Raw genomic sequence first — 25,288 nt, 5'->3', positions numbered from 1 at the left:
GCATAGGTTGAAATGCTTATGGAAAGTGTCTGAATGCAGACGGGTCAGGGTTAGGGTTAGGGGTAACTGGGCTTAACTACTAATAGCCTCTTCCCGTTTTGGTTGTGCAGTGGTTAACACACTTCCTTTGTGCCATATTCTGAGCCCTCATTTTACCAGGAGATCATATGCATTGGCTTACAGTGAACCACTCTAAACACAGATGGTGTCATTATTCTATAGCCATTACACTGTGCAATCAACATTAACTCCATTACAACGCATAACTTTCTCTTATAGAGTACAAAATTGAAGGGGATGAGTTGGCAGAAACAGAGAGCCTGTCTCAAGAGAGATTTGTTTAGAAGTATCAAAACTTTGCTCCAGATGGACTTACATAACTGACTGCAACTCCCCCAACAACAGTTGCATTCCAGTTCTATGGCTCATAGTTCTAAAAAGCCACCGTGTAGGAGTAATCGGCACAGATAAGGAGCTTGGCAGCTCCCGCAGAGGACATGTGGATTACTGAATCAAGATCCAACATCACTTGTTCTCTAAGTGCATCGACATGCAGTGAATGTTGAATTTGTATGGTGGCGTCGGGCCATGGATGCCAAAGAGAGATCAGCGACGATTGGAGAGGAAGGGTACCTTGTTGGTCTCAGCGCTGATGTGGGTCTGCGTGTCTTTGAGGCGAGAGATGGAGCTGTTGCTGAGGCCGCCCACCACAGCCATCAGCGTGTTGAAGTTCTGCAACTGCAGCAGCTTCTGCAGGACGAGAGGGAGGAAATATTAGGAGCGAGGGCGAAAGAGGAGACGGTAAATGAATGCTGAAGCCAAAAAGGGATCTCAAAGGAAAGAGTGAAGGTGGTGCAGGTTAAAAAAGATTTACAGTACAAGGAGTCAGGAAAGAGAAAAGCCTCAAAATGTGGTGCCAGAGTCTAGCGTTCAGCAGCCCACATGCACATCCACACATGAGGAAGATACAACTGAATTTCCGAACCTTTCTATGTCTAACTTAAGCTAACACTTTGTGAATGGCGCTCTGCAGGGCTCCCCCGCTGCCCTTCAGCCTGCATGGCATCTCACAAAAAAAATCAATGGGGTCACAGCTGTGTAGGAGGCCTGCCAGAGGGGATCATTTGATTCAGCTCAAACACCCTTTGGAATCAATTGGCAAAGCAAGTGTGGATGGCAGCCCAGCGTTCGTACAGACCGTTTGGCTAAACTGCACGTGCATGTGTTCGTGAGCGAGGCCTGAGAAAGGTTTCATTGTCAACACGCCAGGGCTTCCCACTGGGTGTACAATAAATTCATTGTATGATACTGGCCGGGAGATGGAATTCATCCTCTTTCTCAATTAATTGTTATCACACAGCCGATTGGCAATGTGGCTATTTATCAAAGCCGGAGGCACAGACCGAACATAATGTGAAATGGATTGAAACGGAGCTTTTCAATGAGCTTCAAAAGGGTGTTTTTGCATTTTTAAATTATAACGCAATGTGCAGTCAAGACTAATGAACATGAGGCATTTGTAACCCCAACAGGAAGCTAAATTGGGACACAACCAGCGCGCCCTGAAGCTCTGAGAAATGTCAAGTATGTCAAGGCTACCTTCTGTGCCGCCTCTGAGTACATTTGAAATCAGCTTGTACATAATTTTTGTCCCTGCATGTGCTCACTCTGGGCTGCATTTCTGAGTACCAAAGTTTGAGGCGATTCAAATTGGCAGAGAATTAAAAATGGGATTTGCAGCATGGATGGTCTGTCTCTGATGTATCTGCCCAAATGTTCACCCACTCGGTATGAATGTCACGGTCCGAAATGACCTCTATGGCCCACATTTGAGGTCCAGTGTGTAGGATTTAGGGGACATACTGGCACAAATGGAATATGATATTCAGAGTTATGTTTTCATTAGTTTGCATGAAGTGGTATTTCAGGCGATTTGAAATAGCCATATTTATAAAACTGCAATAGAAACAATTTTTTGGCTTTCATAGGTCACATGATGCTATGGATATGTGCTTGTCAGTAGAAACTGGCTCCCTCGGGCATGATGCAGCAGGTGCCACAAGAGGTGTTATTGCATCGCATAACTCTTCAAAAGTTGAGCGGATCATCCGAAAGTTTTGAATCCACGTTTCCTCTGTAAAATCGCCTCACAGAAATCCCTCATATGTGGTAGTTCCAAGCCCCCAGGAAGTACGCCAAGCCCTCTGTGGAGAAAGGCTCTCTTTCTTTGCCTTGGGAAATTTAATGTAAATTAGTAAATAATTTTTTGTGAGTGTCAAATGACTTGCTTATCTTCATCTTGATTTAAACCATCCAGTTCAACATTTAGAACAGTATAAAAGAGCCGCAAGATTAGATTTTTTAGACCGCCATTCAAGCTAGTGAGGCGTTAAACCTAAAGTCAGTCTTATGGGCCAGCAGATCCGGGTATTCTACGCTAATTATTCACCTGGAGAAAAATATTGGGTTTTTTTTCTGCTTCATGCACCAATCAGCAGCTCTCATAGGACTGAACAGAGCTCCGTCCCTATGGCTGTATCCAGACTTCCTATAAGACATCAATGTGTTGCTCCCACATGTAAGGGGCATGCCTTTCCATTATTGCTTGCATAACACGCCTTAGACTAGAAATAATGACGGCTAATGCGGTGGCTGCAACAGAAATAAACCCGCTAATGTTTTGTACATCCATTGCCATGCTTCTTTGAATGTTATCACCAGACGAGAAGTAGCAGATCACTCAGTGGAAACATCTCGCAATTGCCTTTCATCGACATTTCAAAAATATCGCTTAGGTTTCGCCCAAATCTGTAATGGAAACCCACCTATTGTCAGGCCTTCTGCAGCTAATCTCTAGTCATTCATCCCACACATGGCTGGTCAGAATTAGCATCTGTCTTTGCCACTACACTGTCAAAGCTTCACAAAACACTGGAAAAGGTCCCAGTGTTCAATATCAAGGAGGGTGAGACGAGAGCGAGAGACAAGAGCTCTGCTGAGGTGTCGCAGTGCTGCTGTAACAGTGGGAGGTGTTAACCTGCCGAGACCTCCCTAAATAAATGATGAGAGACACAAGTTTGTTCTGCAGCTGAAGGGAAGGAGGACGGCTATCAATCGGGGAGCACACTTGCATTTACATAGCGCTCCAGGCTTTTAGGATGAAAATGCTATTTTCTGCACCTTTTATGGTTGGCTGGAGCTCCCTCGCACAGCGGAGATGAGCGAATTGTCACACAGAGGGAGAATCCAGCCCATCTGGCAGACCAAATGATAACATCAAACCGAAATCATATCAATTAAAGTGAAACCCAGGACGGATTTTAAAGGGATGTCTTTGTTGTGAGGGGATGACAGTCTCCAGGCATATGTGCAGGGAACCATAAAAGGCAGCGAGCTAGAAACTTTGTTTAGGTATTGATGGGAAAACAGATTGAGTTAAAGATTAGGATTAGAGGAATCTTGACCTGTAGATGACCGTAGATGATTTCAATTGCTCAGCATAGAAATGAAGAGTTACATGGTTAGATGGACAGATAAACGAGTTAAAGGAACCTGTTTTTTAGGCTTCTACACAGCAGGTTATCTTTGCAAACCGCAGTGCAAAAAGCAACTGTCTCCTACAGAGGAATGACTGAGCACTCAGTAAAGAGAAGGCTTGACTTCCAGTGAGGGCAGACCTTGTAGGAAAAAGATGATTAGCTATGATAGCAGCATGGTTTCAGGAATGGTAATATCGGTCGGTTCAACAATTCTGACTGACTTCTGACTTTTGACACACTTCCAAGAAATTTTCATTCATTCACGGTGTCCAGAGAATTAATCTTGACTTTGGTGACGTCCTGACATTTCCTCTATAAATTTTTGGTTTTTGGAATTATTACATCTTATTGTCTAACTGTGAAAATCTCAACCCAGTGCCAGAAAAAAAAAAATTGTACATTTCTGCACACCACAGATAAGTTGCATTTGCAGGTTATTACAGTATATATCAGTTACATTGAAACCAAATGTTCAAAGAATGCTGTGGTTATCATGTTATTTGATTTAGGCACTAAAACCACTTGTTATGGTTGCGACAGGTTGCTAAAAAGAACCCATGTTTTGTGCCTAAAGCTGCTGGAAACAGTGAAGACTTTCTAATTCACAACCAGTTTTATTGTTTGTTGCTCTCAAACAGTGTTCTGCAGCGGTCTGCAGCTTGTCATGCGACAAGCCTACGTGACAAAGCATTCACCATCCCCTTCACCTCCCAACGACAAAGTCTGCTTGTTTACTTTTAGAAACACTGATATAATGCATATGAAATGTGCAAATGGAATGAATTCATTGTTTGCAGAAATGTACAATGCCAACATTTTCTCCTAGCAACTGGGCTGTGAAAACCTGTTTGTAAAATTTTCTTATTCTTTTTAATACATTTTTACATGCTCTTTCATTGTTTGAGACAAATTTACAACTCCTTGGGCCCCTAAAAGCTTTTGCCAAAAGTGAATCATCATCTAGCTATATCAAGATTTTCTTCATTCCTGGAGATGCTTAGCCCTGACAGCTGCCTAATTGTAAAGAGCTCTCAGTAGGCATCCGGACATGCAAATATCTCTAAAGCCTTTTTAAGTTCAGTTCACATTTCCTCATACTGAGTGGTAATGATCCCATTTTACGAGTGCACGTCCAAGTCATCAAGGCTTCCCCGTGACTTTTCCCCTTTTCTCCACATCTCTTGGTTTAATCTCTAATTCTCCTTTTTACAACTTGCATCCCCTCCTCTTTCTCTGCGGCTCCGGGCAGTTATCTCAGTCTGAGCCTCACAGCTCTGTTTTAAAAACCTTTGCGGTCTCAACCGTCCCCGCAGACAGACCTGTGCCACTCGGATGAAGTGGGAGATGACAGCAGCTCTCTGCGAGGCGGTGGGCTTGCTGAGCACCATGAGCTGGATCCATTGGGAGACGCTGTTGAAAAGGGTGATGAAGCGCTCCAGGATGGGGTTATCCACCGTGCAGCCATGCATCACAAAGCTGTGGTAGTCCTGGAACTAAAAGCAGGAATGAGCATTACACATTTGATTTCATTCATTCCCTACCAGTTTTTTTTATATATATCCTGACAATTATATCCTTAGAAATGTAGTTATTATAGGAAAAGTTTGGGAAATATAGCAACCTACTCTAAATGCAGAAAAGCATCATTACTGCATATTTAAAGCAGCAGGCTAGCTGCTTTATGTTTCTTTTTATTATTGCTTATTTTATTTTATTTTGAGCCAGCATCTTTTTTTGGAGAGACACAAAGACAAAGCCAAGACAAATCACCACCGCTGCCCCCATTGTACCACCAACACCATCACACTTGAACGAATTATCTCAAAACATCTAAATCAGCACACACCCATACACTGCCTCTGCTTCCCAAAATAACAGTCAGAGAGCAAAATGCATCCAGAAAATAAATATAATTACTGCCAATAAAAGTCCATTTTAACCGCCATTGCTTAGCAACTGCCATGAGCCTGCAGTGCATGACATTACTTGAGGACTCAAAGAGTATAAAAGCAGTAAACATCATGGTGGATATAAACAGATTTAGCACAGACTGCAGACAAACTGACCAGGATCTTGCAGAAGGATTTGTACTCCAGGTATGTCAGGTGTTCAGCCAGTTCACAGGAATCAAGGTGGTCAAACAGTAGAGACATTTTCCTCTTTTTGGACACTGATGGGACACGCTGGGTCACCTGCCGCTTCCATTTATATGACGGCCTGAGAGGGGAGATAAAGCACATAAGAACTGTAGAATAAATTATATAAATGCTTTCTGTTCTCAGGGACTGTTCGTTATTAATGAGGAGAGAGGGGGCGGTGCAATATAGGGGAGGTATTTTAATTATTTTTTAGAGCACTGGAGAAAGACCTAAGTTTTGGCTTACGGAAGAGACAGGCAACTTTAAATGTTTGTGTTTGTAATTTTTTTTAATTGCCATCCGAACCCCTAATCCAGCTGTCAGGTTTAAAATGTGTATTTTCTTTAAAAATTACCAAATTATACCCTTAAACATTTGACATTGCTAAAAGTTGCCATTATCACCGCTAAGAGGGTCATACTCAGACACTGGAAGGGGATTAATCCTACAAACCATCAAGAATAACAGGGACAGTTGTGAACCTGTAATGTGAATTTAGCTTGTCTGTTCATTAGTTGTTGTTTTTTTTTCTCTTTTTAATTTGATTTTTTATCAATATTATCTATTTATTTATTCTTTATTTTAATTTATGTTATTTCTTCTTTTTTGTTCTTGAAGAATTTGTTTTTGAATATACTTTTACAATATTGTTTATTTGTCACAGTTAAAGGTGCTCTAGACACTTTTTTTCTATATCAAACAATAAGCTGCCGCTGTTGTATTTTTTATAGATTTTATTCGGGAATATGGTCATTATGCACATTTTGCTGAAAGCTGTGTGTGTGTAAAGTTCTAAGTGCATACCCATCATGTATAACAATAAGGTGTTGTAAGGAGGTTTAGGTCACGATTTAAAAAAAAAAAGTCACACCCCAGCCACTCCCTTCCTGTGATAAATAAAGAACAGTCCCTAAGGTCTTATGGATAAAAACTATAACAATCGCGGTTTTTCTCTAAATGCAAAATTTATTTCTGGCAGGACATTCCCTTGATTACAAAGCTTCAGTAAGTCACAAAGCCGTCTCCTTATGGGACACTAAAGGGAAGCCGAGGTCACATAGAAATGGCTTTTATGGGAAAAGGAGAAGTTGCTGACCCCGCATAGCTCAGCTCAGCTCAGCAGCTCTGAGAACGGGCAATAAAAAGGCCACGCTGACATAAACGCCCACAGACAGAGACATTCATTCACTCTGTCAACAACACGCAAAGCTTTTAGCCACCAATTCACTCACACACTGTCGAGGTCAATGAGCTGACTCTGGCGCTCGTTGCCCTCAGTGGTCAAGAGGTCTTTAAAGTCTTTGATCTGGTCGGATAGCTCCGGGCTCAGATTGAACTCTGCTGGAAACTCGGAGATCCAGTACCTGGAAGGCAGAACAAAGGGATGAAAAGAGAGGAGGGTGATAAAAAAAATACTGGGGGGAGGAAGACTTGTTTACATCAGCACAATAATGCAACACTACATTTAAGACCTTTAGTTATAGTTTTACATGATGATAAAAAGTGACATTTTGCCAACTAAGACAATTTCTGCGTGACGTGTTCTTGCTGTCAGTATTTAAACTTACAAACTAATAAACGAATCATGAGACCAAAGTTCAGAGAGAAATTGAACCAGAAAAAAATAAAAAAAGAATGAAAGTTTATTACTTGACAAGGTGGCATATTCGTGTCCGGCGCTCAGCAGTGCAGCTCTCCTCTTGAGATCTTATCCCAAAGTCAAGGTGCAACTTTGATGCAAAAACAATAATAAATTAACAGATTTAGGGGAGCAAAAAAAAAAGATTGATCCGACTTTGATTCAGTTTTTTAGTTAGCAGCGTGTGAAGTGAAATTTGTAGATGAGCACCAAGGAAAATATCTCTAAGGTAGCAGAAAACAAAGGTGAAGGATACTTGAGCACAAGCTTCTTAGCCATGTCGGTTGAGGGGATGTACCAAGGGTGCATCATGAGGAACATGCGAACCAAGGACACATCCTTCAAAGTGCCACTCTCATCTGTAAGAAGAAAATAAAAACATCACTCATCATCTGGAAGATGCACTCATAGAGCATTGCTATTAATTAGTATGTATCTATCTTTGTGTTCAGTGGGAGTCAGTGCCTGATCACCAATTGACAATTGACATAAAGCACATAAAGTCTATCATAAAGATTAACTTGATCTATGTATATTTACTAACTTAAAGTTGGGCCAGGCGATATGGCTTTAAAATAATATTGCGATATTTTAAGGCTATATCGCGATACATGATATATATTTTGATACTGACATTTTATAACCATGGGGCACATGTGTGTCTTTCAAATACTACTGATATATGAACAGGAGAGCTTTGTTTGTTACCAGCTCTCAGTGTAATAAATCTTCAAGTTCAAAGTCACTGCAGTAAGAGGTTAAACCTGCTAACAGCTAACTGTTGACTGAAGTTTGAAGTTCACAGCAAAAACATCAACACTTCTATCCCAAGACTAGACAGGTGCTTCAAAAAAGAAGCACCACTTGCTCCACTTTGAATAATTTAATTATAAAATCATGTTGTTTAACTTCATTTTAACTGTATTTTATATAACTTTTATTATAACAAGACTTTATTTTACTTTATTATGCCAGTGGCTGTTTTATTTAGCCTAACTGTAACTGTAGTTCATTTAATAATTTTGTATTTGAGTATTCTACAATAGTTTAAGAAATTTCAAACTATAGAGGTAAATATTGTGTATCTCGATTTAGCCTAAAAATATTCCAATATTATTTTTCAGTCATATCACCCAGCCTTGTATTATTGTAATTTATTCAGTGAGAGAGTTCACTAAAAACAAGGATTTACATTTTTCTTGAATTAATTAAAGCAAATGTCTACTTCAGTGGAACAGTGTTTAAATCACCAACCAAAAGCTTGGATGCACGCTTCCACCAGCTCGTCCACTCCGGCTGACTGCTCTGACAGTATGGACTCCATCGTCGCTTTCCTCTCTGTTTGTCCCCTCGTTTCTCTCTCTCACTCTGGTTTGACTCCCGTGCCTTTCACTGAACACAAAGAAGATGAAAAGAAAGGATCAAAGGAGAGTAATTGCTGTATGAGGCAAAGAGAGAGGAAATTAATTTCACAGTGGTCGTCTCTGCATGTTTGGAATAGCTGTGTGGTCAGTTATTTTTGTTCCACGCTGCAGTTAGTGAAATAATCAGTGATTGTTTATACTGCATTTGGGGTTGGTACACTTAATGGGGAAATCTGCCTGTCAAAGTCATCCCCTATTGGATATGATGGGTTGATTTGACCAAACAAATTCAATGTGTCAGTCTGCAAAACCTGAAACTGGATCCTCCTCAGGGAGCACAATAATTGGTCTAGTGTTCAGTGGAGACTTTAAATGCCTTTTGAGAAACTTTGCAATTGTATTCTTCGTGAAATGTAGGGCTGGTCATTGTTTGACATTTTGAGATACAGAAGTCAGTACTGTAACTGAGAAATGATATACAAAAACAACAGCTTTTTTGTCTCACTTACGTTAACACAAGCAGAAGTACAGAATAAAGCTAGAAAAGTTATGACTTGTAGCAAGATAAGTTAAGACCAAGTGGTAGCGTTGTAGTCAAGACTATCTCTACCAAGACCAAGACTTGACCAAGACCAGAGTGTGTCGAGACCGAGTCAAGACCAAAACCAATCTCGAGTACTAAAACACTACCAAAAGGCAATCTTTGGGACTGAAAAATGACGCCAAAAACTGCAGTTCCTCAAATGGCCACCAGAGGCTGGCTGCAATAGTGAGTCAATCACCAGCGGCCCCCATATTAAAATGCCCAACTTAACTACAAGTATCAGCCACTCATAGAGAGAGTAAAGTGGGTCATTTCTTTGCTAGATTTGCAAATTTGCAAACTGTACAGGTTTGAATTGTTATATATAGCTCATTCGTTGTTACTAGACTTAAACTTTAGTATAATTAAGGCCACTTTGCGTGACAGTTGGGTGCTATCGTAATAAAGTCACTACCACAATGACAACTTCGGTTGGATAACAAAACCAGTGAAACACCAAATTCACATACGTGTAGAAGTAATTGTTGCTATTTCTATGTTTTGAGATCATGAAAGTTAATTGTTACATTTTGGTAATCTAAAAAAGTCTTAAGCATTTGGTTGTACTAGAAGATCTTCTTATGAGTCTGTTTGTTTGGTAAACAAATTTCTCAAAAGTGTTCTGGGTTTTATTATTATTTTTGGGCATTTTTTGCCTTTATTAGATAGGACAGGAGATTGCTATCATGAAAGCGGGAGAGAGAGGGGATGACATGCAGCAAAGGGCCACAAGCTGGAATCGAACCCCACGGCCGCTGCCTTCATATATGGGGCGCCTGCTTTATACACTGAGCCCCGTTATAATTGTTTTAAGCCTATTTTTTTGTTTGCAAAAGTGAGCATTGGCATTATCACAGTTAACCATGGGTGTAAAAGCACTGTGCTAACCAAGCTAGTGGCTAGTATTAGGGTTAGCTAAACCCCCTAATTCAAATAGGGTCAAGTCCACAATCGATTGGTAATGTTGCAGTGGCTATGTCCATTTTTTCACACAGTCTGTGGTTAAGACTTATTGGGAAATATTTGATTTAAGAATATATGTGATCAGTGCTATCTAAGTACACTCAGTTGTTTATACAACCAATATATTTCATTCAGTACTCAAACAGTTTTAAGATTCAGTACCTTACCCAAAATTTGATGTGGAAATCAACAGAGTAAGAGTAAGTACAAGTCCAAGAATATTTAAGGCTGTGTAAGAAGTTATGCAACAATTCTTGTGCATAATGAGTCATTTTAATTTGGATAAAGTACATTTTGCAAACAAGGCTTGCCTTCTTTTATTCAAACTTGATTCTGAGAGTATGACTTATTTTTGTACTTAAGTATATTTACACTGTGGTATTGGTACTTTTACTCAAGTAAAGGATCTAATGTCTACTACCACTGATAAAATTTACAAATAAAAATACCATCTTAAATTCTGTCTGGAAGTTTCAGTTCAAACTATATCATTTTCAGAATTCAATCTTCCACTGTGTGTAAGTCTACAAATAATGAGATAGGCATGGTTAACATGTCACACTGAAGCAAGTGTAACTGACAAATAAGGTCATTTTTATATCAAAATATGACATATTTACACATTTCGGCTTTGACCTCAATATGTCATGTTAGAAAGAACTGCTAGAAAGCCACAAGCACAATCAACAGGAAACCACTATTTATCTGTTCTTGACATGCGACCATGCAGTCTGCGGTACACAACAAAATCCAAGTATTACTCCAAGAGTATTAAAGGCGTATTAACAAATGTATGAACATGTATGATGGTTTTATCACACATGTTGCAGAAATAAGTTAAGAAAGCAATGTATACTGGTATTTTTCTTGGTGACTGAGTAAGTCCTTGTAGCAGGGAACCATGGCAACCACATCTTACTGCCCAGTCACACTCTCACCGCATATACCCACACCTTAACAACACACATGTACAAAACATGTTAAAGGTATGGTTTACCAGTAACAGTAACCTGAAGGAATCGTTTTTATTGTGTCTGAAGAGGTCAAATGTACTAATTCTATGTTCTTGGTTACAGCTTGATCTGGTGGTAACTTAGGAGAAAAAAGAAGCCACTGTTTTGGTTGGCTGCTTAAAAGTGTGAGAGTAGCATTGAGTTCTTGAGTGATGAAGTTTGGTCACAAAATCCACTACGTACGTACCCCGCTGCAGCTTCTACTAATGGCTCTTCAGTGTTGTGGTTCTGTGACAGAGTGCGAGAAGGGTGTGATGAGTATGTGTACGTATCTATTGTGCCTGACACAATGAAGCCTTCCACTGCGCTGTCTCTGCTGCAAACACGGTGGGCGGACACACTCAATTACAGGCTTCACGAGCTGTCTCAGCCACACACATGTAAACATTTCTGCAGGGGAAAAGAAAAGATAGAGAAAGAGAGGGAATTTAAACGCAAGAGCTTCAATCATCACTGATGCAGCGAGAGTAAGTGGAAACCACTATGATGATGAGGAAAGAGTGAAATAGTCAACTTCAAATCTGTGCTTTTGTAAAGGACGCGGTCAGATCACACAGAGATAAAGTGTGAAAAAAATTACAGACTGCCGGACCACAATCAAAAATGATGTGCTGTTGCTAAAGATAGACATGAAAGTTCCTGTGAGGATGCTAAGGTCACCACAGGAAATGTGTCTGTGCCATAGAGCGGTGCTGTAAGTCTGAGACCTCAAAGAAAAAATACACCCAGACGTGGCTCATAAAATGAAAAGAACCGATACAGCTGCTTATGAATATAATCAGAAGAAAAGTGGCCTTGCCACACAACAAGAGTCATTATTTATCAGAGAGTCATCTAGGTCTGAACCTGAAATGGATTCGTCTGCCACAAAGTGGGCATGTTTCACTTCTTCTACCGTTCAGACAGGACTGCCCTCAAGAGCCAAGGATATAAAACCACTTTCTCTGCAGATGCAATGACCTATCCATCCCAAGAGGCCGAACACTGAACAAAAACAGAAAGGCAGCGGTGTCACCTCTGCAAAGGTTGAACCTGCTTTTATTGGAGTCTAGTAAGGCACTGCGGCACAGGCAGAGCCCATTTTGATGATGATACCATCTTGCCATCCATTCATCATCTCGCTGACAGGAGCTCTTTGTCGCGACCCGCAGAACAATTCTCTCCGTGCTTTCAGTAGGATTCAGAGATTGATTTATCCCAAATAAGTTCCATTCTTCTGCCTTTCTTGCAATTCTTTAAGTATTTTCCCCGCATGATTTCTGATAGTGTTTCTGTCGCTATGAAGCAGTAGATCGATTGTTAGGTATAGCACACACTGCCAGAGCTTTGGTGTCATCCTTGGTTGCCTGGTGACAACGGTCCACGGCCATCGATCAGGCAGATTAGGGGTGGGCTGGGGCGCAGCGGGGATAAAGGGAAGTTGAAGGGTGCCTGGTCAATCCTAGCCATTTGTAATCTGTAGAGCGCTGCTGCTTTAGTGGGCACTGAAAATGTCACATCCTTAAAAGAGGCTCAGAAGGACTATATACAGACTCTTTTAATGGAAAAGAACAATTTATTGCAAAACTACAGTACGTATAGACTGTATATGCTCAGGCTGTTCTCATGCATTGTTTGTATGTATATCCACAAAAAGTAATGTGCAATAATTTGTATGTAATCCACGTAATCATGAGCCATCACGAAGGCTGTGATTATGTGACCAATGCTTTGATGGGAGTAAAGAAGGAAGTAGTGTAAAGAGTGAAAGTCTGCATGAAGAGGCAGGTGGGGGTTGTTGGTGGGTCAAGCAAAAACAGGACTTTCACCCAGGAGACTTGTTTTCTGGAACATGTGAAACCAAGTAAACTTTGACTTATTAAAGGTGCATTATCACCATGTTTCTTTTCCTCAACCTGATTTATGTAACTTTACATTAAGTACATAACTTGACATGACCCAACCAAGTTTCTATTCCTAAACCTAACCCACATAATATTACTTGCCTAAACCTAACCTATGTACAGGTCCCTTTATTTTAATTACATCAGGTGACATGACCCAATGATGTTTCTCTTTCTAACCTAAACTACATAATTAACATAAGGAACATAACTTTAGAGATATACAGTGACAAGACCTGCCAGTGTTTCCTTTCCTTAAACTAACCTTTGTCTTTACTTGCGTAAACCTCGCTTACATAACTTCACATTAAGAATGTAACTTTATGTTTAGTACATAATGCGATGATGCCATTTGTGGGGCACTAATTCATTAAAAATATGAACCGTTGTATGTGCATGTTCGTGAGACAAGAACATCGTTTGAAGATGCTTTGATATAACAGAAACCTGATGCGATTGACCACAGCTTGTCTGCATTGGGCAAATCAATACAGATCTGCAAACAACAATTACTTTCATATTAATTGATCTGTTCATTTTTCAGATAAAACTAATGAATACTTACATTGTTGATCAATCTGTTATTGCTTAATTGTAGAAACACGGAAGAAAAGCAACACATTTACCACCACATTAACTAGCTAGCACAGGGCAACACACCCAATACACTTGAATTTAATACAGTTGATCAAGAATTCTTATGTCAGTTCTTATATACTTGTGTAAAGTGAGTATATACATTCTTTCCAATAGAGTAAATTATTTCCCTGCCCAAAGCCTATCAGACTATGTTAAGCATGCCTCCGAACAAAGCCACACACATTAGAGCGAAACTGGCTGTATAAATCTTCAAAACCTTTTTAGGTCTTAAAATTGACACCAGCACTGATTGATGGTACAACACTGACAGACACAAAAGATAATGATATCCATCCTGCTATTGATATTCCCATAATTGGCTCATTTCCATGCTAGTAAATACCCTGAGCGTATGCACAGTCTTCGTACCACCATTGATTTTGTTTTATTCCCTCCCCACTGGCATTTGGGTGAAACAACTTTGATCGATGTTTTCATGGATAATGGTCACAAGCTAGAAGATGTGGACACATTTATTCCCTCTGATTAGCTATCAGGCATGCACTGAATAACACACACACACTGTGTTCATTATGCCTCACACAAACATGTTAACAGGTTCAAACCCCCTGCGTTGTGCTCCCAGGATGGGAATGTCGGTTGATGAGTGATGGACTAACTCTGGTCATGAGTATTCATCTAGTGAGTTGCAGTTGGCTCAAACAGACTCTAACTGTGGTTTGTCACTGTCAGGTCAAACAGTGTGGTTTATGACCAAAATAAGATATCAGGGTTTCCTGGCCTTTTTTTTTTTTTGGCAGCCCACCACAATTAAACCATCTGCTGCACATTATGCCCCTGGAAAGCACCAGGTTGAAAAAGTGCCGAAAACAACGTAATTGTAGGAGGTCAAATGTTCCTACAGGGCAGGTGAAAGGGGTGGTGGATGAAACCAACAGACCCTGGACTTTCATGCAGGAGTCCGGTGTTCGCTTCCCATCTTAATGTGATGTTTTTTTCTACACCTTACCATGTGCCTCTTTTGCCTAAACCTTAAACCATGCCAGCTTGTGCTCAGGCGTTGGTTGCTATGTGCTTTTGTTGCCTAAACATAACCTTGTGCAGGGTCATACCATTATGTGTTTGTATTAGTATCTTGGTTGAGGCATCCCGAAATGTCAACACCAGACACACATGGATACATAGAGCATAATATGTAGATGAAGAAGTCCTCTGCAAAACGCTTATTTGTGAAAACTTGGAATTAGAACATGTTGCTACATCCAAAAAATGTTCTTCTTAACATTGATGTTACATTGATGCGGTTGATGGCCTCTTTTTTTCACATCAGTGGTATTGTAGGTGTTGTGTTCAAAAGATTTTTGCTTCTTGTCACAGAGGAGTTCTTTTTCTCCTCTTTGTCTCAAATTCGCTGTTGTTACTCTTTTTTTCAATTTTTCATGGATAGTACCATCACCTTATCAAGGAGTACAGTCGTGCTAGGGTTGAATTTTCCATCCTTTCATCGTATGCTATGACTAGAAGCTCTTAAAGCTTTAGATATCTAACAAATAATCAAACCTGGTAGTACACACTGTAAAGGTAGTTTCATGGCTGGTAGAGACAGACAAACCTTTTTGTATTTGGTAACTATTTGAAAAAAATGTCTCAAATGGTTATGGTAATTTATTGCCTGTAACTTTGAGCCTAGTTTCTAAAGTGTGGGACAATAATATGCATGCATCTTTCTGTCCTTGTAAGGCCATGTGGATAGGATTACAAGACTGCAAAAACACATACAAACACCACTTCTTCATGTCATATACACTCCACCTTTATCTCTTGCCCAACACCCCCTAGTTTGTTTCAGGAAGTTGTAGCAAGGGTGTTGTACGATGGGACAGATATAGTTCTCCGGAGGGGCTTACAGAGCGGCTGGTGACAGGCTCTATTTACAGACTGCAGGGTACTGAGAGCAGGAAGAGAAACGTTTCCTTTTCCCTGGACACACAGAATGCCACATCGGTGGGGGCGCACCGGCTGCAAACTGAGATTAGCAGCTACAGTTGCTCCTTAGGGACAGAGGGGGGGAGGTGGAGGAAGATAAAGAAAGAGACTAGGAGGCAGGAAGAGAGCATACTCGACCTCGCTTGAGCCCAGTCACACATGGAAAGAGATATCACACAGGGTGGGACAGTAACGAAAGAAAACACCAGAGGGAGGAAAAAAACATGCAACTTGAATCTGTCCTTAAAGCAATACTGTATATGTGAAAGAGCTAAGCAGCACTTTTTCAAAATCTTGAAATAACACAAGAATTAAAAATATGCACATTTCACAGCAGCTTCTGGAGTGTTATGTTTCATTACATCCTCCGAAACGAGAAAAAAAATAGTCACACATCCTGTTCCACATCTGGCACACTCTCATATCTCACATCTCAACTTTCTGACTTCAAATGAAAAGTGCCATGTGTGAGACAGAAAGGGCACTGCTGCCGATCTCCTGAACTGTTATAATATCTTCTCGCCACCCCCCCCCCCCCACCACCACACCACCACCGCAATCAATCCCCCAACACACACACACACACACACACACACACACACACACACACCCACCCCCAAAACATAACAATGTATCATTGTGTCACAGTGTTTTCGCTGCTTTGTGTGGAGGCTTCCTGTTCAAACTTCTGTCCTTTTACCAGATGTGAAAGTTTGCTACATAACAAATACCGGAAGGGTGTGTTGTTATGTGTGTGTGAAATGTGGCGAGTAATTGTGCGTGTCCACACTTTTTTTTAAAAACAGTCTCATACACAATGGGTTATTTGTAAGTGTTATGACTTCTCATTATTCTTAGATGGGTTTTTTTTTCTCAAGTTTTTCTCTCTACATTTGAGAATTTTCAGTTATCTCCCTGGCACAACTTCCTTCTCGCTCTGTGATGAGCGAAAGTTAAGGCCACATTGTGAAAAAAAGCAAATGTGCAACAGAGTTCTTTTTCCGCAGTTCCTGCCAACCGTTTGATACCATCCGAGCATGCCGCGGTCAGCATTCAATTTCTGCAATGCTGAGGTCAGGAATCTCACTTCCTGTTGTTACTTTTATCTCTGGCAAACAAAGTACATAACAGAACATAATCTGAAATATTTGTATATTTCAGGAAGAGTGCTTTTACCAGATACTAAGAATAAGAACACAATTTATGATAAATATGTAAGAAATGCAGGATATTTTCTGCTTCTGCAAACTAAAGCAAAAGTTCAAAATTTCATGAAATGCACTTATTTGCATTCTTGCTGGGAGTTATATGAGATTGATACCACTAACCATCTGCTGGCTGTAGTCTGTATTAACTCTGAGAAAGTGCATTAAGATATGTACCAACATGTAACAACTAAAAAAAACTATTCCTATAACAGAAAGCTACAGTTTCATTGCCCAGAGGCAGCAGAGGCCCACTCCTCATGCAGAAACACAGACTGCAGGAAAACACCCACCAGAAAAAAAAAACAGCCTCTGTTTGAGCTCAGACACCAATGCTGAATCTTTTTTCACAATTCAGGTTTTCTAAGAAATGTGTATGGTTTGCAGATGAGGGCATACTGTGCATCTGGAGACTAATTTTGTTTTGTTTTTTTGCAGTGTTTATCTGCTTTGTTTCCCCCAGCCTGTCAGAGTTGTGCTCACTGAGCTGCACGTTGCTTTTATGTAACAGTCATTCTGAACTAGTTTCATGTTGTGTGTGCTAGGAGTTTCACATTCACCGAGCCAGCCTCTTCATTACCCCTGCAGGCTTTTTTCTTTTTTTCTAACAGCCCTGGCTAGTTCCTGTTTATGTATTCCTCCCTAAAACAGCTTGCATCCCTGAGCAGACCACCACCCCCAGTTTCCTGCAGCATTAATACACCATTCACAATGCACATCCAGATGAAGAGAGTTAGAGATTACACACTGCAAACAGACGGATGATAACAAATCTAAAGGATGCTTTTTTTTTTTTTATTGCAGGTGCAGGACGCCAACGTGCGTTTTCGATTCCCTCTCCGAAAGTGAGGCACGCCCTAACACCTGTAGCTCACAGCAACGCCATGCAACCGAAACGGTAACTAATCACAGCCGTGCAATCACTATTGCCACTAATTCACTTCCTTAAGTAATCACTACACCAGTTTAGATGCAGCAGCCTGTGGGTTTCGATCCACCCTCCCACCAGGCTCATCCACCACTGCGTTCCCCCCTGACGGATTTAATTCCAGCCGCAGCTTGATTTATAGCCCTTTAGGTCCAACACTTTAACAGCCACCTTCTCCTCCTGTGTCTCCCAGTCCTCTGCTGTCGCCTCTCTCCTCTGCGCTGTAGCCATGCCTTTAAAGGTGAGGAGAGCAGTGGAGATTTTACAGGGTCTGCACACTTTCATGGGAGTCAAAGACATGACGGAGGAGCAGAAAAAATCCCAGGAGGGACAGAAAAAGAGCAGAGATGACTATTTTTCTATACTGAACTCCTGGGTGAGGTTTTGAAGTGACCCTGATAGCCCTGAGAAATGTCACATCTGCTCACGATTAGATCATTTATTGACATATTTTTAGGATCACTGTTGTCCTGCAAAGTTTGTGGGAGTCAAACCAAAACCGATCCTAACTCAGACTCTGCAATATGTCTTTGATTTATCTTTACTAATGTAAAAACACACACTAGATCAGAAGAAAACATAAATTCAGCTGGCAGGTGCAAAATGCAGCAATAGATCGCAAATATACAGTTGGTTTTGTATGTTTCTACAAACAGATATGTTATATTTGTGCATTTTTACGTAGTGAATATGTTGAAATTTATTTTCTTTAATAATTATACAGTGATAGTTTAAGCAAATATAACAAAAAGTTTTTTTCTATGAAAGTTATCAACTGGAACTTAACAACATTTCGTGTTGGAGTTAAACTCACATAAGATACACACAAAATGATAATAATAATAATACATTTTATTTATAGGCGCCTGTCACACTCAAGGGCATCTTACAAGGCACGGTTAAAAACAAGCAGCAATGCATCATAAATTAAAATAATCATTAATAAGCAGTAATAAGTTCATGTAATAACTTGATGAAATCATTATAATCATCATCAGTGCAAATCAAGATGTGTGTGTCACCATAAAATCACACTCAATATACCAGCCTGAAAAGGGGTGTTTTCAAACAGAATTTAAAGGTAGAAAGGGTTTCAACAATGCTGTGGTTGACATGTGGGAGGGTTAGGGCACAAAAAACATGCTTAGGAAAAGATTTTTTTGGTGGAACAATCTCAGCTAGAGAAACTGTTAATGTCTTAGTGGAAAATAAGCACTTTAAAAGGGTTAAAAAATATTTAAAAAATCAATTAAAAAACATTTTTTGTGGCACTATCTGACTCAAATTGCAGTGATGTCACAGTGAAAAAGCAGCCACTTCGTGTGGCACTTGCCCAGCTGGAAATGCAACAATGCCTTGGTAAAAAAAACCACTTTTCATGGCACTATCCTGTCTGGAAATGCAGCGATGTCCGTTAAAAAACAACTTTTTGTGGAACTATCTCAACAGGAAACACACCAATGTCTATGTAAAAAAGCAACTGCTTTTCATGACATTATTCCAACAGGAAACACAGCGATGTCTCTGTGAGAAAACATGTTTTTTTATGATACTACCTCCACGGGAAAGACAGCGATGTCTATGTAAAAAAAAAAAAAAACAACTGCTTTTTATGGCACTTTCGCGTCTGGAATCACCGTTATGTCGGTTTTTTGGAGCAATTTCCACTCGTTTTGTGGCTTAAAAGCTGCAGCTGCAGCTCATGTACTACAACACTATAGAAACATTGGTGTGATGCGTGAAAAACATACAAATGCAACATATTCGCTGTTTGCAGAAACATACAATGCCAACATTTTCTCCTGGCAACTGTTGAGAGTACAGGGACTGCGGAGGAATCGATGGGATGAGATAGGGGAGTCACTGGACAGAGGCAGAAGGTGCATTGGACCGTACGCCCCAGTGATGGCCAACACCCAGTACTCGTGTCTGGCTGAGCTGTAGCTCCTGTCCGCCTTGTGTAATTATTTCCTTTTTTGTTTGATTTATTTTCTTGTTTAGATTGGGATTTGTTTACCTCTCCCTCACCATGTCCCTCTGCTCTGCCTCCTCCTCCTCCTCCTCCCCCTCCTCCTCCCATCATTTTTGTTTCTGTTGCTCCTTTGGCATAAAGCAGCAGCCCTGCACAATGGATCCAATTATGGCTGGGTCTCATGATAAGTGCCACACTGCTGCAGGTTGAGGTGGAGGAGGTGGCTGGCAGTGATGTTAAATATCAAGGGTGGCCGCTCCAGAGGCCTCAAGTAATTGCACTGCAGCAGCATAGGAGAGAAAGAGGAGAAAAAACAAGATGCAGAGGATTTTTTGGGAGAAATACACTGATGGCATTCTTTAAATCCCATCTTTTTAAAGCACTTTTAAAGTCAAGCACCACTTCACTTGTTGGACACATCACAGAGGTTACTTTGAAGCAGCTGATAAAACGGACTTTGGTCTAATTGTTTTATTGATCCCTGCTTTGCTGGCAGATTTCTCTGTCATGTATGATAATTTGCATTCTCTGAATCAGACGCCGATCTGGACGAACAAGCGCACACAAAGCAAGCCTGTCCAGCATTCAAAACAGGAACAGTTGACCCTTTAAAACCTCGATTGTCGTCAGTTTTCTTGTGCTGCGTTTAGACCCCTTTCACAAGTACTTGACCCTCTGAAAGGTAAGCAAAATGGTTCCATTACTTTGGAAAACATGGGGCACAAAGGCAGTGACCAACTTGGCAAGAAATGTACCACAAATTGCAAGAAACTAGTAAAAGGTGTCATGAAAATTACCCCAAAATAGGTTTAAAAAAGAGAAAGGATTACTGAAAAATTATTTAAAAAGTTTTAAAAAAAAACAGGGAAACAACAAAAATTATAATATTTTTATATTTCAAACGCTAAAAAATATATATAAGATAAATACATATATATTTCTCAGCACTTTTTGGTCATTTTTTAGTTTATTTGTTTGTTTGTTTGGTTTTTTTTTAACTTATTTTCAGGACTTATTTCTAATTTTCTTTGCAGATTTTTGGGCCATGTGTTGTTCATTTCTCCCCATACTTGCTCAGGTTTCAAAGGGTTAATCAGCAACATGTAGCTCTGGCCAAATCAGGGGAAAAAAACACACAATAAAGTGACTTTTCTGCCTCCTACGAGGATGTGACGGGCTGCAAAGCTACGGCTGCTAAGACTTTCAAATGTCCAGAGAGGCAGCAGGCTTACAAGTCAAATCCCCACTGCTCTTTCATCAAAACATGGTTGGATAAGGCAGGGGTGAAGCATAAGCGAAGACATCTCAGAGCAAGTAATCAGCAGCCCCGGCACTCAAAGATGCCTCCTAATCCCCCGCTGCTTTGAGGGCGGTGGGAGAAAAATCACCTCGAGTCACTGCAGTCAGACAGCTGCAGCCTGTGTAGGAGAACAGGTAATAATTGGGGGCTGATTGAAGGAAAATAAAGTGGGCAAAGTCTGACCTCTCCCATGTTTAATTCAGCAGCAAGGATGTGCAGGGACGTGGCCCCGAGTGTTACTCTCCAGTCACGGTGAATTCTCATCAGCACACAGGTGTTTATTGGCTATTAGCAGAGCTGCCAGAGGCCTTGAAAGTCAGTGTCACTGCCATTTCATGGAAACCTCAGCCAGGCATCTTCACTCCTCTCCACCTCTTTGTCAAGCCATAACTTTGCACGCCAACGGACCTTTGTTTACCATCATTCTCACCACAGTCAAAGCAGGATAAAGACCAAGCCACTCCCTAAATCTAATTTTAGGAATTCCTCCATCCATCTTTACTGTGTGCTATGATGCTCCTCTTCCTGAAAATAACTGCATTTACCTGTTAATTCCATTTCTGCAGGGCTGTAAACAACTATTTAACATTGGGGGGGACCATGCCCAATCAACCCAACCCTCCAAGGGGGGTCTGGTGGAAAAGAAGTTTTTAGAAACTTAATAGCTAATGAAAAAAAAAACGTATATCATTGTTCTCAGCTTTTAAATGCCTGAATCACATTTTTTGGGAGCTGAACAAAAACTTCTGCTTTAGCACAGCAATGCAACATGCACCAACCACATGCAAAACCGTAGTGCACCATAATACTAGAACCACTGGTAATAATAACATCAATTTGACAATTACTATTTGTTAAGTTTATTTATTATGATTAACAACAATGGCCTCAGCAAAGTTGTGGCGTTAACGTTGGCTAGTTAACATCATTATCAATGTCAGTATTCTCAACTAGTATTTCAGATTACGTTTATTTTTCCTTTTTATGCTTCACATAAAAAACAAAATTGTGTTTCTCACATTGTAATTCAGTGCAAGATAATAAATAAAAACTAAAATAATGAGCTGATAAATAAGAACACTGATAAATATGCTCAAATTGCGCTAAAATAGAAAAAAATAAATCATTTTGATTCAAAGATTTAAAAATAAAGAATATTCTAAAATAACAGACTCTTACATATGTGCTGTTCACATTCTTTGATTAAGCAGTCTGGTTGCTGTGGGAAACTGTTTAATTGCATGCTTTATAGTTTAAAGTATGCTTGCTTGCTACCGGTAATAGATGCATATACTAAAATATGCAACTTCTAAAAGTAAATGATAGCTACTAGGAATAATACATTATATATATATATATATATATATATATATATATATATATATATATATATATATATTCTTAACATCAATTATTAACACAGTTTCCATGCTTTCCATCCACTATGTCTGCTGCCCTGAAACGTCGCACAAAAGCCACAACTCTGCAACTAAAGTAGCATCAAAATTTACCAATTTCCCACTCGTAATTATGACTGTGGAGGGCCATTTGTGCGCTTTAATTGTATAACAATAGTAGAAATTATATTTCCGAGTAGCCCTTGAAGACAGCATTACTCTGTATTGGAGCCAGCCTCTAGTGGCCATCAGTGGAACTACAGTTTTTGGCACTTCTGCATTGACTTCATTTTTCAGCCTGGTTGCAGCTTGGAACAAGTCTGGGCTCAAAACACCTGGGAGCACTTTTCCCAACACAAAGTAAAAAGCGCACCCATGACTCCCAGTTGAGTCACCATGCAATTCTGGCATTGCTGTGGCTGATGGTGCAAGAACACAAGTCATCGCATGATCTGAAGTGCGGTTGCAACACAATAATAGACATTTACACAGCTGTAGGATATATAAAGTAGGAGTAGATTAGAAAGACACCTAATATTACACCGTGGCGGGTTTCTTTTAAATTTAAGTGTCTGACCAGAGCAGATAAAAAGACATCTGAAACACGCCGTGCGTAAAAACGTCTCTAGTGGTCTCAGTACAAGTTCTGACACGTCTTACCTTTAGAGTTTGAAGGGTCCCATGCTCTGGGAGATGAGGCGACAGTAAGAACAGTTGTGGACTGAGATGCAAAACGTTACATCACCAGCACCATCACACTCAAAACGCCTGTTTGGCCCCAAAGTGGGAACGCTGGGTCCTGCGGAGAGAAGGCGCCGATGATCGAAACCCAACAAGTCATCAGAGGAGATGCACTCGGATCCCTCCTCGGAGTTGATGGCTGGGTTGATGCTCTCTGAATGGGCTATGCGGTTGTTTTTTTTTCACGGCACATTAACCCTGCAGTGCGCACAAGTCATCTCGTGGCGCGCTCGGCAGCAAGTTGTGAATGTTGGTGTGTTGTTGTTGGCGTGTTTAGCAGCTGAGCTCAGTCATCTGGTCGCAGCTGGACCGCGTGCCAGCCCTCTCTGCTCCTCTTCCAGCTGCGCGGCTCGCTATCACACTGCAGAGCCACAGTCCCGCCTATTGGTAGTAACACAGCAACGCCGCGGGCTGCACATGCTTGTTGTGCGCGAGCCGCTACACACCATTACACACCATAACAATCAATCATTCTGATTACCACTCTCCGATTTTGGTACGTCTTGTCAATGAAAATGAATATTTTCTTAATAGTCTCATACATGACTTCACTTCTAGTACTGTGCTGCCTTCAGGTACACTCAATACGGGTTCAAATGATGTGCTGCATTGCTGTTTATTATGTTAATCAGAAAGATTCACATTAAATATATATGCATACATACACACACACACACACACACACACACACACACACACACACATATATATATATAGTGGATAGTACACCTACATTCTGCTACAGACAGGGTTGTACTCCCTTCATAACGTCATGCGTTGCGTTTATGTCATGCGGAATTAAAGGTATCAGTTTAATGCTATATTTAGAATATTTTCATAGCCGAATCAGAAAGGCTGCGCATTAAATACATGTTTTTTTTCCCCCTCTTGATATATTGTACCTACAGTACACATACCTGTTGCTACAGGATAGGGTTTTGCTCCCTGTATAACGTCACATGCTGCATTCAGGTCATGCAGGATTAAAGAGAAACTATGCCAAGTTCCAAAATTCATACGTTATATCTATAGTCTAAGAAAGTTACCAAAACATCAGTAGACACGAACAGCTTCTCTCAAATCCCAAAACTACAGTGCCAAAAACTCAAAATTGTGATGTCATTAAATATTTGGTAAGGCGCTGCTCCATAATGAATTACAAAATATCTTATAGATGATGCGGAAAGCACCCAGGGGAATGTTCTGAATATAGACCAAATCACATAGTTGTTTAGAATAACTTCTGAGTTGAAAACCCCTGCATCACGTACATATTATTGGAATGATGCTGAGCAAACGTTGCTTCAATTGGCCACTTAAAAAAGGCCCCCAAAACAATAGACTACAAGTTTAAATGTATATGCTCTGTTTAGAATATATTCACGTGTCAACCAGAAAGGTCATACACTACATAAATATTTTTATCATCGTGATATACTGCACATACAGTATACATACCTGTTGCTACATGATAGAGTTCACTTCCATCACAACTTGCATCACATGAACACAACATGTGACATTTTGTGTACAGGTGATGCATAATTTAAGGGGAAATATGCCAGTTTTTAAAATTCATATATTATTTGGATGGTCCGAGAAATTCCCAAAAATAGTGCCCTTTTTTAAAAAAAAAAAAAAAATCTCACCTCTCCCAAAACTAGAGTGCTAAAACTCAAATTTATGATTCAGCAATTCAGTGATTCAGTTTATAAAGCTCATTTGGGTATTTAAGAAAAAGAAAAAAGAACATTCTGAGGGGCCACTAATTCAAGCTGCTGTATTGCGTATGACATCACAATTTTGAAACTTACTTTTCTGTTTTCTGGCTTTGAGAGACAGAAAACAGAAAGCAAAGTTTAGATGGCGTTCCCCTTTTAAGCCCTGACGTGTTTCACTGTCATTTTAGAACATGTCTGTTGCCTCACTGACAGCTCAGTGGAAAAAACAGTCTGAAAACATACCGGAAAACACATAAAAGTCACTGAAAAGTACAAGGGAGAGGCTTAAAACTAGCTCTCTCAAGTTGGAAGTGCA

General features: G+C 40.3%; 1 protein-coding gene across 2 annotated transcripts in view; it reads right to left on the bottom strand.

Annotated features, from left to right (window-relative positions):
* Positions 1-23,596, bottom strand: part of LOC121962248 (RAS guanyl-releasing protein 2-like) — a 48,381-nt gene extending 24,785 nt beyond the window's left edge. For both annotated transcript variants that reach the window (XM_042512477.1, XM_042512478.1), the window contains exons 1-8: positions 23,171-23,596; positions 8,571-8,708; positions 7,573-7,675; positions 7,328-7,384; positions 6,910-7,041; positions 5,606-5,756; positions 4,859-5,032; positions 634-750 (exon numbers count right to left, since the gene is read on the bottom strand). In XM_042512477.1, the coding sequence (XP_042368411.1) occupies positions 634-750; positions 4,859-5,032; positions 5,606-5,756; positions 6,910-7,041; positions 7,328-7,384; positions 7,573-7,675; positions 8,571-8,640 (804 nt within the window). In that variant the 5' untranslated portion in view covers positions 8,641-8,708; positions 23,171-23,596. The remainder of the gene's footprint in view (positions 1-633; positions 751-4,858; positions 5,033-5,605; positions 5,757-6,909; positions 7,042-7,327; positions 7,385-7,572; positions 7,676-8,570; positions 8,709-23,170) is intronic.
* Positions 23,597-25,288: the final 1,692 nt, after the last annotated feature.

Source organism: Plectropomus leopardus, chromosome 23 (genome assembly GCF_008729295.1).
Source record: "Plectropomus leopardus isolate mb chromosome 23, YSFRI_Pleo_2.0, whole genome shotgun sequence".
NCBI classification, from domain to species: domain Eukaryota; kingdom Metazoa; phylum Chordata; class Actinopteri; order Perciformes; family Serranidae; genus Plectropomus; species Plectropomus leopardus.
This window is presented reverse-complemented; position numbering and strand designations above follow the sequence as displayed.